This window comes from Cervus elaphus, chromosome 8 (genome assembly GCF_910594005.1).
Source record: "Cervus elaphus chromosome 8, mCerEla1.1, whole genome shotgun sequence".
NCBI classification, from domain to species: Eukaryota; Metazoa; Chordata; class Mammalia; order Artiodactyla; family Cervidae; genus Cervus; species Cervus elaphus.
In genome coordinates, this window is record NC_057822.1 from 27754470 (window position 1) to 27772399 (window position 17930).

At 47.7% G+C, this 17930-nt stretch overlaps 2 protein-coding genes across 5 annotated transcripts in view; both read left to right on the forward strand.

The window, feature by feature from the left end:
* Positions 1-1513: 1513 nt before the first annotated feature.
* On the forward strand, positions 1514-8041 carry SLC23A3 (solute carrier family 23 member 3). 3 transcript variants are annotated; one of them, XM_043909997.1, is made up of 12 exons: positions 1554-1915; positions 2123-2187; positions 2293-2390; positions 2575-2648; positions 2995-3176; positions 3492-3615; positions 3760-3874; positions 4657-4910; positions 5409-5514; positions 5823-5990; positions 7006-7101; positions 7196-8041. In XM_043909997.1, the coding sequence occupies exons 1-12, from the start codon at positions 1751-1753 to the stop codon at positions 7480-7482; spliced, it is 1734 nt and encodes a 577-aa protein (XP_043765932.1). In that variant the 5' UTR covers positions 1554-1750; the 3' UTR covers positions 7483-8041. The 3 variants fall into 3 exon arrangements, with proteins under 3 accessions (XP_043765933.1, XP_043765932.1, XP_043765931.1); XM_043909996.1 differs by having other exon boundaries at positions 1561-1915; positions 2030-2187; XM_043909998.1 differs by lacking the exon at positions 4657-4910 and having other exon boundaries at positions 1514-1915; positions 2030-2187; positions 3523-3615; positions 3829-3874.
* A 1365-nt stretch (positions 8042-9406) lies between these two features.
* The window catches only part of NHEJ1 (non-homologous end joining factor 1), an 89999-nt gene continuing 81475 nt past the window's right edge, over positions 9407-17930 (forward strand). Inside the window, exons 1-3 of one of the 2 annotated variants that reach the window (XM_043910004.1) lie at positions 9407-9539; positions 12320-12591; positions 13509-13721. In XM_043910004.1, coding sequence (XP_043765939.1) covers positions 12415-12591; positions 13509-13721 — 390 coding nt within the window. In that variant the 5' untranslated portion in view covers positions 9407-9539; positions 12320-12414. The remainder of the gene's footprint in view (positions 9540-12319; positions 12592-13508; positions 13722-17930) is intronic. The other variant, XM_043910005.1, reaches the window with a different exon arrangement.

A 17930-nucleotide genomic window follows, 5' to 3' on the forward strand; every position in this document is an offset into this window, starting at 1 on the left:
CCTCGGTGTAACCCTGTCTGTCACAAGTTCTGAGTGAGAGCCATCTTTGTGGATCCCAAGGCCCATGTCATGGAGAGAGTATCCAGTAGAGCCCCATGAGCTCCTTGAGGGCAATCTAAAGGATACTTTGTCTGCTGACTTCCTTTCTGGGCTGACAAATGGTGGTTATTAGCTTAAGGGCTTCCGTGGTGGCTTAGTGGGTAAAGAATCCGCCTGCAATGCAGGAGACCCTGGTTCAATCCCTGGGTTAGGAGGATACCCTGGAGAAGAAAATGACAACCCACTCCAGTATTCTTGCCTGGGAAATCCCATGGGCAGAGAAGCCCGGTGGGCTACAGTCCATGGGGTCACAAGAGTCAGACACAATTTAGTGACTAAACCACCACCAAAGAGAAGACCTAGGCTGGGTTATCACTGAAAGAAGAGCAGCCAGCTGAGCTGAGAGGATTTGGGACCACAGAGGAAGATACACAGTGGGGGTGGTGCTGCCACCTAGGGGGCATGTGGAAATTTATGGGGCATTTTTTGGTTGACAAAAATTTGAAGGGATGGGACTTACTGGCACTTAGTTAGCCTATATAGTAAGCTACACATCCAGAAAGGCTCAGGAACTCCCTTCTTATGAAGAATTCCCAAGGCAACTTTTGAATGACTGGGTGGACATCATGTATGACTGTTTATCTGAGCCTGGAACTACTTATTTTCTCTAAGCATGTAAACAGAATAGATTTTGCCCATTTGGAAAAAGACTGTTTCCCAGGAATGCATCTCTGTACATTAAATCTACGCTTTGTTCAGCACTTTACGAAGAACTTGTTCACTCTTTTGGAACACTGGGTCATGAATGGCAGCACTGCTGATGGTACACATGTCATCAGGGAAGCACCAGTATTAGTTGGAACTGTAGCTGTTGCATCCATGGCAATTCCACATGAGGGGTGGGCATTAGGCTACTTCATTGTCTTCCAGTTTAGTTGGACCCAAGCTTTCCCATGGTGAAATACATTATTTAAATTACTTTGAGGACTTCCCTGGTGGTCCCGTGGCTAGGACTCCATGCTCCTGATGCAGGGGGCCTGGGTTTCATCCCTGGTCAGGGGAACAGGATCCCACATGCCACAACTTCAGAGTTTGCACGCCTAACTAAAGATCCCACATGCTGCAGCAAGGATTGAGAATTCTGCTTCCCCTAATTAGGACTGGAGCAGCCAAATAAATATTTTAAAAATAAATCACTTTGATTGCTTCTTTATATTACAATGAGGACATTGTATACAGAGTTGTGATCACAGTTGTCATACATGACGAAGGGATGTTTTCTCTTGAGGTAGTCCAGGAGGCTTGACCCTAAAAGGCTTGAGAACTACTGTGTAATTGTGATGGTTCCAAATGGCAGTGGTGAGGAGGTAGTACAGTCTATCAAACTTCCCCTGGCTATGCTAGGGGGCGGTTTCCTCCCCACCACTCCTATCCTGGGACTGGAGACCCAGATGGAGATTCTTGGGAGGGGGAGGGACTCAGAACTTGGTTCCCCGGTTAATGGGTGATGGAATTTGCACAAGAGCTGGGCAAAGGTGAAAGGGCTGTGTCCTGCCCCAAATCCCTCATCTCTTCGCTCTGCTTCATTGACACTCCCGCCCCCTCCCTGCTCCAGGCAGCTAACTTCATACAAACTCTGACCTCTTTCTCTCTCTCTCTCCCTACTTAACTCTGGCCCAGGGCGGCCAGGACAAGATAGAAGGCAGGGAGTATGAGCCAGTCAGCCCCCAACGCCATACAGCTCCAGTCTGCGGGTTCCCAGAGCACCCTGGCTCCCCTGCCACGGCCACCTGATGTCCAAAATCCCCCCTCTCATTCTTGGGCCTCTCTGTGCGGGCCTCCTCCCTGGGGCCTCAGCTGTCTTCTGGCTCTGCAGGTAGGAGGCAGAGGTGCCTGGGTTGCTGCTGCTGGCTGAAGAGGGTGTTTGGAGGGTGTAGGTGTGGCATGAGAAACCCTCTGGAAATATGTATTTCTGCCTAATCGCCCGCAGCATATCTTGGTGTTGGCTTCTCTACTCTGCACCTCCCACCTGCTCTTGCTTCAAAGTCTCCCAGCAGGAGGACTCTCTTTCTCCCCTGCCCAGCTCCTGGCTTCCAGCCTCTTTGCATGTGGCGTGTCTACCTCCCTGCAAACTTGGATGGGCAGCAGGTGAGAGGAACTCCCTGGAGAGAAGGTGATAGGGTCCCAGCCGGGAGGCAAGGCTCAGGGAGGCTGGCGACTGCCCCCACGTTACCAGACCTGCTGTTCCTACAGGCTGCCTCTTGTCCAGGCTCCATCCTTACAGTTTCTTATCCCCGCCCTGGTGCTGACCAGTCAGAAGTTACCTCTGGCTCTCCAGACACCTGGAAACTGTGAGCATAGAGCAAAGGCACAGGGTGAGGGTGGGGTTGGCTGCTCCTCTGAGCACACAGGTGGATTTGGGTGCAGGGTTGAGATGGGGCAATGATGAAAGGGCCAGGCGCCAACCAGAACTGTAGAGCAGTGGTTCTCCATCCTGTTTCCATCTCTCTTCTCCACGCCCCCAACTTCTCCCAGCCTCCCTTGTGATGCGCCTCTGTGGGGGGCCTGGCTGCCATGGCTTGGAGCTCTGGAACACTTCTATCCGAGAGGTATGTGCTTAGGGATGTGGAGGAGGAGGGCTGGACTAAGAGTGCTCCTGGGGTTGGGGAGGTTCTTGTTTCCATTTTGTAGGAACTGAGATGCTCTAGGGGAAAGAGGTGGTGGTGGGGAACCCCTCCTGGAATTGTTGGTTTTTTTTTTTTTTTTGCCACACCATGCAGCTTGTGGGATCTCAATTCCCCAACCAGGGACTGAACCTGGTCCATGGCAGTGAAAGCCTGCAGTCCTAACCACTAGGATTCCAGCGAACTCCCTGGAATTAGTTAAGAAGTCCAGGCTGAGGTCACCTTGATCAAGGAGAATGTTTGCTCTTTGTCCTTTTCTCCTCTCCACCAGGTGTCCGGGGCAGTGGTGATCTCTGGGCTGCTGCAGGCCACTCTGGGGCTGTTGGGGGGTCCTGGCCACTTGTTACCCCGCTGTGGGCCCCTAGTGCTGGCCCCCAGCCTGGTTGTGGCAGGGCTCTCTGTCTACAGGGAAGTAGCTCTGCTCTGCTTCACTCACTGGGGCCTGGCATCGCTGTAAGTAAGTCCTGAGAGGCATGATGCCTGGTGGGCTATGTGGGAGTGGGAGGAGAGAGCTGCTACTCTACCAGTCCAGCAGCTGTCTCAGCAGGGATAACACTTGTGGCTTTGGAATCCAAGACTTTTACTGGATTCATTTAGTCACCTTGGCTTATACCTTGTCTCCCACTGACCCCCAAGATGCCCTCCATCCCTCTCTACGAGGGCATTCTTTTCTGGAGCCCCCTTTCGTGGTATCCTGCCCCTCCCAGCTCTACTCCCTGCCTCAGGGTCAAGCTTCCTCTTGCCCCTAAAGCCCCTTCCCTCTTCTAGGCTGATTGTGCTCATGGTGGTCTGTTCTCAGCACCTGGGCTCCTGCCTGCTACCCCCACGTCCCTGGAGGCCAGCTTCAACCTCTTCAACCCATACTCACATCCTGGCCTTCAGGTTCCTCTCGGTAGGTGGGGGTTTGGGCGGGGCAGTTGGAGTTAGGAGGGCTGGCATGGATTGCTCACTTGGCCCCTACTTGGTTGTTGTCTACCCCTTTAAGAAGGTTGGAAGCTTCTGGGGGAGGGGTTCTTTTCTGAGTCTTGTCCCTCAGGTGCTGATCCCAGTGGCCTGTGTGTGGATTGTTTCTGCCCTTCTGGGTCTCAGCATCATCCCCGGGGAGTTGTCTGCCCCCACCAAGGCACCGTGGTTTTGGCTGCCTCACCCAGGTAGGCTTTCTCCTAGAACTCAGAACCTGCACTCAGGAAGCTTATAATATGTCAGGGAATACAGATACTAATTCAATAGTTACCTAAGTGAATGTAGAGTTGCATGTAGTAGATACAGCAAAGGACATGTACCTGGTATGATGAAGGTTTATAATGGGAAAAATCTGACTTTATTGGAGAGGTTAGGAAAGGCGTTCTTTTTTTAATGGTTTTTATTTTTATTTATTTATTATTATTATTTTTTGACCATGCCACATGGCTTGTGGGATCTTAGTTCTCCATCCAGGGACTGAACCTGGGCCCTCAGCAGTGAGAGATGGAGCCCTAACCACTGGACTGCCAGAGATTTCCCAGGAAAGGCATTCTTGAGGAAGTGATCACTGAGCTGAGATGTGAGAGATGAGTAGGAGCTTATTAGGGAAAGGCAAGAGACAAGAGCATTCTAGGTGGAGAGAACAACATATGCAAAGGCCCTGTGGTGGCCAGCAGCGCAGCAAGTACAAAGGCCTGAAACAAAGGCCAATGTATCTGGAGTGAAAGAAATGATGAAGAGTGTGGTTGTAGATGAGGCTAGAGAAAGAGGTAAGGGTCAGACCAAAGGGACCTTGTAGATCGCAGTAAAGGAATGAATGGGTTTTTACCTTGAGTTTGATGGTTTTGTCCCAAGACATTATCTTCAAAGACAATGGGGCCTTTAGGCTTCTTGTGTCACAGGCTTTTGTAGGCAGGGGGATGCTTCAGACTTGAGTCTGGCCCCAAAGTGGCTCCTTCTCCCTCCCCAGCTGAGTGGGACTGGCCCTTGCTGACACCCAGGGCTCTGGCTGCAGGCATCTCCATGGCCTTGGCAGCCTCCACCAGCTCCCTGGGCTGCTACGCCCTCTGTGGCCAGCTGCTGCATTTGCCTTCTCCACCTCCGCACGCCTGTAGCCGAGGGCTGAGCCTGGAGGGACTGGGCAGTGTGCTGGCTGGGCTGTTGGGAAGCCCCATGGGCACTGCATCCAGCTTCCCCAATGTGGGCACAGTGGGTCTTCTCCAGGTATGTGAACAGGGGTGTGGGGAGAGGAGCTGGAGGTGCAAGAGAGGGAAGGGAACAGATGGCTTGCTGTGCCCAGCCCTCTGTCAGGCTCTTCACAGCGGCCATCTCATTGACAGAGATGCTTAGAAGTTGTGGGGACTAGGAGTGTGAGGGAGACACTAAATCACTACTGAGCTCCTTCTGTGCCTCAGGCGTTTGTACCAGGGCTGAGGTTCTAGAGAGAAAGGAGTCAGATAAGTCCCTGTTCTCTTGAGGACTTCAAGAAAGAGAGAGGCGGACACGTTAGGAGAAAAGCAAATAAGATAATTTCCAAAAGTGATAAGTGCTATTAAGAAAACAAAGCAGGGGCTGGGAAGCGGGTTGAGTAAGAGAGAGCCCTTTAGAATGCTTTTTGGGAGAGTAACATTTGAGTTGGGATCCAAAGGATGAGATGGTGTTGGCCAAGCAAAAGGCTTGAGTGGTCGAGGAGGTGTGTTCCAGTGTCTCTTCATCATGTAGGCTGGACCTCGGCGAGTGGCCCACTTGGTGGGGCTGTTCTGCGTGGCGCTGGGGCTCTCCCCAAGGCTAGCCCAGCTCCTCACCACCATCCCGCTGCCTGTGCTTGGTGAGTGGGCCTGTTCTTGGTGAGCGGATGTCTCGGCAGCACTGGTATTGAACCGGGATCCCTCAGCAGGGCCCAGCTGGTTGCTTGTGGGTGACACCCTTTCTTTCTGAGAAGCCTCCCTAGCATATGGCTGTGAGTATGTGGCAGCTGCCCTCGTTTTCTCAGTCACATCTCGGCCTCCTGACTGGGCTTCTGGGCTCCTGGGCTTTTTGATGGTCTCTGCCCATCACAACCTGCCCCGCCCTATAGTAAGTACTCTGCTGTGCCAGCCCTCTCCCAACCTCTTTGATTACTTCCGGATGAGACAGGTGGGGTGCTGGGGGTGACCCAGGCCGTGGTTCTGTCTACTGGATTCTCCAGCTTCCACTTGGCTGACATTGACTCTGGGAGGAATGTCTTCATTGTTGGCTTCTCCATCTTCACGGCCCTGTTGCTGCCGAGGTGGTTTCGGGAAGCTCCAGTCCTACTGAGCACAGGTGGGATGAGGGGGAGGGACAGAGGAGTTGCCTGGCAGTGGGCAAGCAAGGGCTCAAGGCTTGAGTTTCTCTGGACTCCAGGCCTCACACCCTTCTCTGGGCTTGGGGATAAATAGTCTGTCCATTTGTTTAGCAAGTATTTACTGAACACCATGCTAGCTTCCTTGGGATACAAAGGTGCCTGTAGATTTACAGTCTAGTAAAAGAGATGAGATGTGTAGAAATGTAACTAGAAAGGTTCAGATAAAGAGCTGTGATGCTCTGCAGTGAGAGAGATGGCTTGTTTTGGAGATGACCCGGGTAACTTTTATGGAGAAAGTAACATTGAGTTGGTCTTGAAGGATGGTAAGATTGAAATGTATTTGATGAGAAGGTCATTACCCACCGAGGAACCACGGTAAACAAAGATGCTGAAGTAGGAAGTCATAGCATATGTCCCAGGAGCAGCAAATAACTTAGTTTGTTAGCTCAGCTCAGCAAACAGCCGTGATTTTAACTGAGGATGGTTTTGCCCCACAGAGAACATTTGCCAATGTCTGGAGACATTTTTGGTTGTTATAAGCAGGGGAGAGGTTACTTGCATTTAGTGGTTACAAAGATGCTGCTACACATCCTATAGTGCCCAGGACAGCCTCTCTCAAACAGAGAAGTATCTGGTCCAAAATGTCAGTAGTACTGAAGTTGAGGAACTCAGGCTAGAGCATAGAAGGTGAAAAGTAGGAAATAAGGCTGGGGATTTTAATACCAAACTTTCCAAAGACAGGGAGCCTGGAATGATCAAAGCATATCTGGAAGGCACATGGATGCTCAGAAGATAGGGTGTTAAGCAGGGGTCCTGTGGGAAGGGTCTGGGTGTGGGAAATAGAGAGCAGGGGGACAAAGTAGGGAGGGGGAGATAGAACAATTCAGAAAGACCTGTCCTCCATCCAGTACTTAAGCTTAGGTTGGAAGTATTAGACCCTTGGTTTTGCATAGCGTCAGAGTCCCCCTCCTGCCTGGTCCCAACCCCTTGTAGGCTGGAGCCCCTTGGATGTGCTACTGCGCTCACTGCTCACAGAGCCCATCTTCCTGGCGGGACTCTTGGGCTTCCTCCTAGAGAACACCATTCCTGGTAAGTTGAGGCCAGGCCCCGGTAGACTGGGGAGTGGCCAGGAAGTCATCACTCCCTGGGTTGGGCAATGACCTGACCACTTTGTCTTTTGCAGGGACACGGCTTGAGCGAGGTCTAGGGCAAGGGCTGCCACCTCCTTTCACTGCCCGAGAGGCTCCGATGCCTCAGAAGTCTAAGGAGAGGGCAGATCAAGAGTACGAGCTTCCTTTCTCCATCCAAAACCTGTGTCCCTGCATTCCCCAACCTCTCCGTTGCCTCTGCCCGCTGCCCCAAGACTCTGGGAATGAGGAAAGAGGGCCCTCTGAGCCCGGAGAGACAGCTGACTTGCTGCCTGACTTTGGGGACCAGTGCCCTCAGCCTAGCAGAAGAGAGTCCCAGTAATTACTAGGATTCCTACTCTGGTTAGTTTAATCCTACCTCCCAGCTTGCTGGAGAACCAGATCGCAGGCGCCACTTTCTCCCAGGGAGAGGATGTACTTGTGTGTCTCACATGGGCTCCCCAAAAGTCTCACTTCCCAATAGGTGTGTTTGCCTTTTCCTTTCTTAGTTAGACCTATTCTAGAGCAGGGGCTGTGAATGAATGAGTGATATTTTGCCTGTGAACGATCTATACTCAAACCCTAGCATTCACTTAACTGATATTTATTGAGTATCTCCTATGTGTAAGGTCCTGGAAATACAGATATGGATAAGACATGGTCCTTCCCCTCTCAAACACTCATGATTTAAAAAGACATGTAATTACTGGACTTCCCTGGCGGTCCAGTGGTTAAGACTCCGAGTTTCCAATGCAAGGGGTGTGGATTCGATCTCTGGTGGGGGAACTACTAAGATCCCATAAGCTTCATGGTGCATCAAAACAATAACAATAAAAGACATGTAATTACTAACTAAAATCCAAAGTGGAAGTCAGTCTTCAATAAAGATTAAAAGAATGCTATGGGAGCTATGGTTTTTCCAGTAGTCATGTATGTATGTAAGAGTTGGACTATAAAGAAAACTGAGTGCAGAATTGATGCTTTTGAACGGTGGTGTTGGGGAAGATTCTTTTTTTTTCTTTTTTTTTTCTCTCTTTCTCTTTTTTCTTTTTTCTTAAAATAACTGATTCATATCAATGTATGACAAAAGGGGAAGATTCTTGAGAGTCCCTTGGACTGCAAGGAGATCCAACCAGTACATCCTAAGGAGATTAGTCCTGGGTGTTCATTGGAGGAACTGATGTTGAAGTTGAAACTCCAGTACTTTGGCCACCTGATGCGGAGAGCTGACTCATTTGAAAAGACCCTGACCCTGGGAAAGATTGAGGGCAGGAGGAGAAGAGGACAACAGAGGATGAGATGGTTGGATGGCATCACCATCATAATGGACATGGGTTTGGGTGGACTCCGGGAGTTGGTGATGGACAGGGAGGCCTGGTGTGCTGCGGTTCAGGCGGTTGCAAAGAGTTGGACATGACAGAGCAACTGAACTGGGAAAAAAAAAAAAAATGCGAGCAGAGAGGAAGAAACAATAAATTCTGATTGAGGACAGTGGGAAGGACTTTACATAGAAGCAGCACTGGGGCTGGCCTTAAGAGGACTTTGGGTTGTGGAACATGGATGAGGAGAATTTTTCAGACTTGGGTGTCCAGATGGAGTGAAACTAAGTTACACAAGGTACAAGATGAGTTGGATTGGTGATGGAGCATAAGTATGGCGGTGGATGGAGGGAGAAAGGAGGCAGGAGAGGTACAAGATAAGGTCAGACCAGGGGAAGTATGCCTGGGAGACTCATCTCTTAACTAGCGTGCTGGTGGGACCCAAGAGAGAATATCTAGTGAAGTTCAAGCCCCTCATTTTATTTAAAAACAAAACAATAAAAAAGACACGGTAGGGTACGGAAATTTGACTTTCGGTTTTTCAACAAGTCCAAATTCGTGGTCCCCTCTCCTGCATTTCGTCTGGCATTCTTTCTACTCTGCCAGGGCAACTCTGCTGTGCTGTGCTTAGTCGCTCAGTCGTGTCCTACTCTTTGCGACCCTATGGACTGTGTCCAGCCAGGTTCCTCTGTCCATGGGGATTCTCCAAGCGAGGATACCGGAGTGGGTTGCCATGCCCTCCTCCAGGGGATGCATCTTCCCAACCCTGGCCTCCCGCATTGCAGGCCAATTCTTTACTGTCTGAGCCCCCAGGGAAGCTGGGCAACTCTAAGGAGTGCCTTTATTCTTCCACCTCCCTACCAGGGGCTCCGGCCCCGGTAGCCCTCCGCTCGGAGCACTCCAGTTATCAGCTCCTGGGGCCCAGATGTCCCGCCCACATCAGGCCTGGGCTCCGCCCCAGTTTCCCAAGACCCCACCTCCCTGTAGTGGGGGTGGGAAATGCTTCTACTCTAGGCCTTTTCGTTGGCGCGGGCGGGCCAGCCTGCCGCGGGGAGGGTGAGAGCTGTCCCGGCCGCTCACGGTAGGTGGGGTCGAGCTCTAATCCGGGCCAGGGCCGGGGCCAGGCAGTGAGAGACTTCTCGGGCCCTGCGGGCTGGTCCTGGCAATAGCGCCTCCTTCCCCCAAGTGTCCTTCCAGGAGGTACCCGCGCGCGGCCGAGGTTCTGGGCCAGGCCTCCGGGGATGGGCGGGTGGGTGGCGGAGGCCGCGCGTGCGCAGCTCGCCTCCCGGCCGCGGGGCGGGGCTTGTGGAGGTACTCCTAGCCGGCAACTTGCTGCGAGGAAGCAGCCCGTTTTGGGCCTTGTTGCCCCTTGGGGAGTCCGGAGCCATGCCTCACGCAGCCGGCTCTGTAAAAATAGAAACGCGGACTGGAAGGGCTTTCTAGCGAGAGCGAATGGAAACTGGCTGCCACCAGGCGGGGCTCCTGGGGTGGGGCTGTGGTAAAGTGAGGCAGGGCCCGCCCTCTCCCCGAAGGGTGAGGCGGGGCGGGGTCTAGCCCGGACGTTCGTTGGCGTTCTGCTGCCCTCTGCAGGATGGCGGAGGAACTGCGCCTAGAGGGGCTCATGCCGACCCACCTTAGGCAACCCCACTCCGCTGTTGGCCCTCCGGACTTCCCCTTCCTTCATTCAGTAATTATAACAGGTGTACACTTGACTTCCCTCACAGCTCAGTAGGTAAAGAATCTACCTGCAATGCTGGAGACCCGGATTCGATTCCTGGGTCGGGAAGACCCCCTGGAGAAGGAAATGGTAACCCACTCCAATATTCTTGCCTGGAGAATCCCGTGGACAGAGAAGCCTGGCAGGCTACAGTCCCTGGGGTCACAAGAGTCGAACACGACTTAGCGACGAAACCACCACCACCACACTTGAAGCTAATATAATATTGTAAATCAGCTATACTTCAATAAAAAATTATTAGGAGGAAAAAAAAGAATAATAAACGGGTGAATCTGGTTCATGTGAAGTCATCCTAGAAGGAAATAAAAGCTGAGATATTGAGGCCTCAGAACTGGACGTGTGTGGTGGGAGCAGCTAACTCTAGGTGTAGTGCTGAATTTCTCAAACCTTTTTGGGGGGCTTGTTGACACCCCCCCCCAGCTGCATTTTAAACTCCTCCCCGCCCACAAAACACCATATAAGTGTGAGCATCTTGAGCATCCTTTCTGAAGTGACAGGCTCAGATAATCAGCCCAATTTTGGTGACTGAGAGTGCACCCTGGGGAGTGCCTAGAAAGGAGAGAAGGGCTTGGTGACTTGCTGTTTGTGATGGACTTGAGGTGTGTGATCTTGGGCAAAGTGGGACTGTGGTCTGGTGAGGACTGTCTTCGTCATTCCCAGATCTTCTCCCAGTAGGAACAGCAGGGGAAATGTGACTGAAATACCATCCTCCAAACAGAAGGCTGTTTGATAAAACAGCCTTTTTATCTGAGGCTGCAGCTAAAAATCACAATACGTGCATTTCTATTTCACCTGCCTAGTGACTGTACAAATTATGTTACAAGACTGCAGTAGGTTATGGTTGGAAGAATAATGGCTTAGATTGAGATGAAAATGACTGGAAGAACGGAGCCATGTTAACCATATTAATGAAATCCAAGGATTTTCATTGTTATCTTTATATTCTTAAAGATCTGCCTCCCCTAACTTCAGTTTGTATTTATAGACTTTCATTTTATCACTTTTTTTTAACCCACAGGAAAAATGATCAAACTGCCTATAAAGTAGCCATAGTTACTGAACATCTGTTAGGTTAAGGCTACACATTTAGTTACTGAAGTGGAAAGATTGGCTTCCAGGATGTTCAGCAGGGCGTGATATCATTGGTGGCAGTGCCTTGGGAGGGGAGGTGGGCGATGAGGGAAGTGGAGTTATTTCATGGTCTCTACCTTTGCTATGTTCTGTATCTTATATTGACTTCTTAGTCATTCAGGTTCTTCTTGAAATGGAGTTGGGGCTTTTCTCTTTGCTTCTGGACATGGAGTTATTAGCTCTTTATTTGACCATAACTGTGGACCTCTTCCCTCCAAATGGGTATATGCATTTATGCACAAATTTTGCTTTTATAAGCAAAATTCCAGAGAACTTACATGCATTGACTCTAGATTAAGAATCCCTGTCTTAGAGAATGTATCTATATTTAGGGGAAAATGTATTTAGGGGACATATATATATATATATATATATATATATATATGCATACAGTAATTTAGGGAATATATATATGTTTAGTGAATATACACACCTCTAGTATTCTTGCCTGGAGAATCCCCATGGACAGAGGAGCCTGGCAGGCTACAGTCAGTCCATAGGGTCAAAAAGAGTCAGACATGACTAAGCAACTAAACACACACACACACACACATACACACATATTTAAAATTCTGAGAGCTTCCAGAGTTTTGTTTTTAGATAATGACCAAATAATTTGAGTTTCCTGCTCGTGACACTTACGATGTTTTATAAAAAAAGAACAATTTCTTCTCTTTTGGAAATTCTGGGAAAGGATAACACTGACATAATTTATTAGGAATGTGATAAAGATGTGACAAGAATGGTGTAGGTTTCCACATTGTTTTACCATTGGAAAGCAGAAATACTAGTACCCATTTATTGAGGCTTAAATGCTATAGAAGAAGGAGATATTTTACATCCTCTAGGAATTTAATATGAGAAAAAAACTGTCAAAATTCTAGATAGATTTTTAGCGAAAGGACGTAGTAAGATTGATGCTTAGCTTATTACTTATCGGGAGGGTGGAGGAGAGGGGGAAGAAAGTAAATCCATTCCTTCTGTTTTCTTAGGATTTTCACAAAGCATATTTGATACAGAACTGTCTGAGTGGTGTCAGACCTGCAGGACCCTGGAGGCACTTTGCTAAATTAAGACTCTGCTGCAGATGGAGGAACTGGAGCAAGGCCTGCTGATGCAGCCATGGGCATGGCTACAGCTTGCTGAGAACTCCCTCCTAGTCAAGGCGTATATCACCAGGCAGGGCTATGCCTTGCTGGTTTCAGACCTTCAACAGGTGTGGCATGAACAGGTGGACACTAGTGTAATCAGCCAGCGAGCCAAGGTAAGTGTGAAGAGAAGTACTGCTGTGGGTGGCAGTGGACATAATTTCTTCCCTAGTGAAGGTCAGGGAACCTTACCATCTCCCAGCTTGTTGGCCTATAGGTTGCCAAGGAAGGTCAAATCAGGATAAAACAATTGCCACCAGTGTTCTGCACTTCCGCCTCTAACCCTGGGATCTTTCCATATGGGTGTGGGTGTGGGTATATTTCTGTAGTGTATTCAGTAGAAGGAAGAATTGTGAAGTAGGTCAGAATTGTTTTCTTCTTTCCTGTTCTGATGTTTTTATTTTCCCTCACCTTCCTCTTCTTCCTACTTACTGTCTTCTCTTTTAAAAATATGTCTTCATTTACGTTGCTGCATCGGGTCTTAGTTGTGACATGCAGGATCTTTCATTCTGGCTTGAGGTCTTCTCTAGTTGCGGCGTGTGGGCTCCAGAGTGCACGGGCCCAGCAGTTTCTGCACACGGGCTTAGTTGCCCCTCAGCACGGGCCCCTCACTTGCCCCTCAAGTTTCAGGATCTTCCCAAACCAGGGATTGAACCCACATACCCTGCATTGCAAGGTGGATTCTTAACCCACTAGACCACCGGGGAAGTCCCCTGCCCACTGTCTTCCTGTTAACCAGAGCTTTCCTTTGCTATTACCTATGAGGGAGTCCCAGGTGGTGCTAGTGGTAAAGAACCTGCCTGCCAATGCAGGAGAAAAAAGATACTTGGGTTCAATCCCTGAGTTGGGAAGGCCTCCTGGAGGAAGGCAAGGCAACCCACCCCAGTATTCTTGCCTGGGAAATCCCATGGACAGAAGAGCCTGGCGGGGTCACAAAGAATCGGACATGACTGAAGTGACTTAGCATGCGTGTACAAGGGAGTCAGTTTCCTTTTAGCATTCTCACTCTGTACAACCCCTGCTGTCTTTTTAGGAGCTGAACAAGCGCCTGACTGCTCCTCCTAAGGCTTTTCTTTGTCATTTGGATGATCTGCTTCGCCCGTTGTTGAAGGATGCTTCTTGCCCTGGCACAGCTACATTCTCCTGTGATCGTGTGGCAGAGGCGCTGATACTACGGGTGCGGAGTGAGCTTTCTGGCCTCCCATTCTATTGGAATTTCCACTGCATCCTAGCTAGCCCTTTGCTGGTAAGTGCAGTTTGAACATGGGGTAGGGAAAGGGGTGCCAGCTGCTCCTTCTTCTCAAAGCTTCTCATCTGAAGCTTTTGGTACTATTTTTTTTTTTTCTTTGTAAACCCCATTTGAAATTCTTCAATTAGAAAACTTTTCTTAACTGGAAAGAAGGCATAAAGGTTTCTTGACCTGTATATCTTTTCCTTACAAAAGAAGCAGAGTTTGGGTCTACATGCTTGACTGGGTATCTTTAGTCATTACTTGATTTATTGAACATTTATTAAGCATCTACTGTGGGCTAATTGTTGGGTGTTCAGATTTAAAACAATATAGCCTATTGGTGGCTCAGACAGTAAAGCATCTGCCTACAATGCAGGAGACCTGGGTTTGATAGATCCCCTGGAGAAGGAAATGGCAAACCACTCCAGTACTCTTGCCTGGAAAATCCCATGGACGGAGGAGCCTGGTAGGCTACAGTCCATGGGGTTGCAAAGAGTCAGACAGAACTATGTGACTTCACTTCACTTCACTTCAGCCTATTTCTGGATTCATAATCTAATGAGAAGACAGACAGAAAGCAGGATAAAGGATGGTATATACGTTGATCAAGATAAGCCCAGGATGACTGAGAAATCTGGAAAGCATTTTTGAAGACAGCTTCTGAGATGAGTTTTGAAGATGAGCAAGAACTAATTGGAGAAAATGAAAAAATCATTCTAGGCAAGAGTGCATTTTGAGAGGAGTGGAGGTGTGTAAGTGTGGGGCAAGTGGGGGAACTTCATGACTGCAGGAAGTCGTGAGAGAAGAGGTAAACAATGGCCAGATCTTGAAAGATTCTAATGAGTTTGGATTTGATCCCAAAGGCAACAGGGATTCATTGAAAAACTTTAAGCAGGGGTTTAACCTTATCCAAGGAGAAGGCAATGGCATCCCACTCCAGCACTCTTGCCTGGAAAATCCCATGGATGGAGGAGCCTGGTAGGCTGCAGTCCATGGGGTCACGAAGAGTCGGACATGACTGAGCGACTTCACTTTCACTTTTCACTTTTATGCCGTGGAGAAGGAAATGGCAACCCACTCCAGTGTTCTTGCCTGGAGAATCCCAGGGATGGGGTCGCACAAAGTCGGACACGACTGAAGTGACTTACCAGTAGCAGTAACCTGATCCAATTTGTCATTTATTAAGATCACTCTGGTAGTAGGGTAGGGTATTTACCAGTGGTGAGTACCTTTCTGAACGTTATCTTGTCTTTTAATCCCCACGACTGTTCTGCAAGGTAAGTATTATTATTGATGTTTTTCAGAGTAGCAAGCTGAGATTCAAGGTAATTTGTCCAAAGTCATCCAGTTTATGAATGAATGAGCTGGAATTTGACTTCCAGCTAGGTCTGATTCATGAGCCCATTTTCAGGGACTTGGGAGATAATGTCCTCTGCTCACTTGTAGCTCTCTAGGTCCCAAGAGCTTTTATTTATTTATTTTTATCTTTTGACTGCACTGTACGTCATGTGGGTTCTTAGTTCCCTGACCAGGGATTGAACCCACATACATTGGCAGCATGGAGTCTTAACCACTGAACAGCCAGGGAAGTCTCCCCAAGAACTTTTATTAGTGATTAGTTAGTTGAGAGTGAAGAACTAGTTTAAAGGAATTACTTCTGCTAGTCTTTCTACCCTTCTATATAAACAGAGCTTGTTTCAGCATTAGAGGACAGGATCTTCTGTGGGTGTTTGAAGGTTGGAGTTTATCAGCAGAGAGAACCGAAGACAAGTGGGCATCATTTCTTACCTTCCTTCTTTAGTCTCCCAGAGGTGCTGTGATGCTTTGGCATCAGTAGGGTGATGGGACAAAGTGCTTTTCAATAAACTGTTCTGTTTTCGATCTGGTATTTTTGACCCAAGCTAGACTTGAGTGTTTGGAGAACCACTGCACATTAAGCTGTGTATTTTTAAGGCTCATTGACAGTGCTTAGCAGGTAATAATCACTCACATTTGTTGATTTTAGTTGAGCTTATGAAAATTTCCACCTTGCTTTAGATAGAATTTATGTTTTTGTTCAAAACCCCTGTACCTTTTTCTGAGTAACACCAGGGGGCACTGTTCCCTCAATAATGCTTGTGGCACCAAAACATTACGGCAACCTTGGGGAAGCCCTTGCAATAGCTACTCTTATTTTGTGTCACACAGCCCTGGAAATTCAGACAAGTGAGACTGGAGAGGCAGTTCTCGTTGGAAGCTTATGAGCTCTAATAGTTATTTCTTTCAACAGAATACAGTAAGGGATACTTGTATAATGATAGTATAATGGAAAGTAATATGTTAAGAACACTTAGCTCTCCTAGGCAAATCCCTCTAGTTGGAGAACGGCAATTTAAAAAGAGACAGCAGTATTTAGAATTGAATGAGTCTTGGTTGGCCATGAGGAAAGCAGTTTATTAATAATTATGCTTCAAGGTATATTATTCAAAGAAGAAGAATGCCATCTCAGGGAAACCCCTGTACCTGAGAAAGCTTTATAAGGGAAAATTTAGAACCAGTGGACACGGGCGAGGATGTAGGTGGATTCTATTTCAGGCTTGTATGTGTCTGTGAGGTCACACAGTCATAATTTTTGTTTGTTACTCATTCTTGTCATAGTTCTTATTTAATTCTTTTTGAATGAGTAACTCATGCCAAAGGCAAACACTTCAAATGGCATTTAAGGGTATGTCGTTAAGAAATCGGTCTACTTTCTATTCCCTTCCCAGTCCCTCATTTTCCTTTTCTAAAACAACTACTGCTATTACGTTCTTGTGAATTCTTAAGGAAAGCTACATATATGTTTGTGTGTATGTATCTATACACTTATGTATGAATATATGTATATATATGAATATACTCACACAGTCAGATACACATCTTTGGATATGTATGTATTTTCACAAATGTGAACATGCTGTTCAGTGTCCAGGTCCTTGCTTTTTTCACTTACTTTTAGAACTTGGAAATCATTCACAGTAATACATTTAGAAGACGTGCCTTAATATTTTTTTAATGGCCACATAGCATTTTGATGAATGAATATATCAACATGTATTTAGTTGATCTGCTGCCAATAGACACTTATACTGTTTCCATTCTTTTGTTGTTGTATGTAATAAACACCCTTGTATTTACTTTTTCTATGTGTAAATGTGTGAGTAAATTCCTAGAAGTGGAATAACTAAATCAAGGAATATTTGCATCTTTAATAAATCGCTAGCATAATGCCGTCTTGTCTTCTGGAGAGATTATGCAGTCTAACTCCTCCTCGTCATACAAGGGAGTGAGAGCTTCCCTCGTCATACAGGGAGCTTCCCCACCTCCTCTACCACATGGTGTATTCACGTTAGTAATGTGTTGATAATAGTTTTCCTATCTCTGCAAGATATTATGGGATATATAAAGCTTTCTAACCCAGAGCCCGTTTCCACTTCTGGCCAACCTCTCTTCATCACCCACTCCTTCCCACTGTTCAGTCTTTCTACTATCTAATCTAATTCTTTTTTGTTGTTGTTATCTTTTTCCCCAGTGTAATTCTTTTTTGTAAATAATTTTATTTCTTTGTTTTTGGCCACGTTGGGTCTTTGTCGCTGTGCCGGCTTTTCTGTAGTTGCGGTGAGCTGGGGCTTCTCTCTAGTTGCGGTGCACGGGCTTCTCTTCGTGGTGGCTTCTCTTATTGCGGAACACGGGCTCTAGAGCATTATCGCTTCAGTAGTTGTAGCACGTGGGCTCAGGAGTTGTGGCTCACGGGAACTAGAGCACAGGCTTAGTAGTTGTGGCACATGGGTAGTTGCTCCAAGGTATCCAGGATCTTCCTGGATCAGGGATCGAACCCATCTCTCCTGAATTGGCAGGTGGATTCTTTACCACTGAGCCACCAGGGAAGCCCTAATGTAATTCTTGATATTCCATATTTTGAGTTTCAAATTTGTCACCTCTTTGGCAATTTTATGATTCCCAGGAGTCACATCCAAAGGTTTTTTTCTTTTTTCTTTTTCATAGTGGAAGGAGCACATGGTTTGGAACCAGCAGACCTGAACTTGTAACTTAACTCCGCCACTTTGACTACTTGTATCAGCTTGGATAAGTTACTAAATTTTTATGAGACTCAGTCTCTTCATCTGTAAAATGAAGATAACAATCATGACCTTACTACGGAGTTGTGAGGATTAGATAAGAGAATATGTGTCATATTACTTGGCC

Excerpts from the sequence above, each read along its gene's own strand:
- SLC23A3 (XM_043909996.1), top strand. The coding sequence starts at position 1,751 with ATGAGCCAGTCAGCCCCCAACGCCATACAGCTCCAGTCTGCGGGTTCC. Across the intron at positions 3,875-4,656 it reads GTTTTGGCTGCCTCACCCAG|CTGAGTGGGACTGGCCCTTG; the intron begins GTAGGCTTTCTC and ends CTCCCTCCCCAG. Across the intron at positions 4,911-5,408 it reads GCACAGTGGGTCTTCTCCAG|GCTGGACCTCGGCGAGTGGC; the intron begins GTATGTGAACAG and ends TTCATCATGTAG.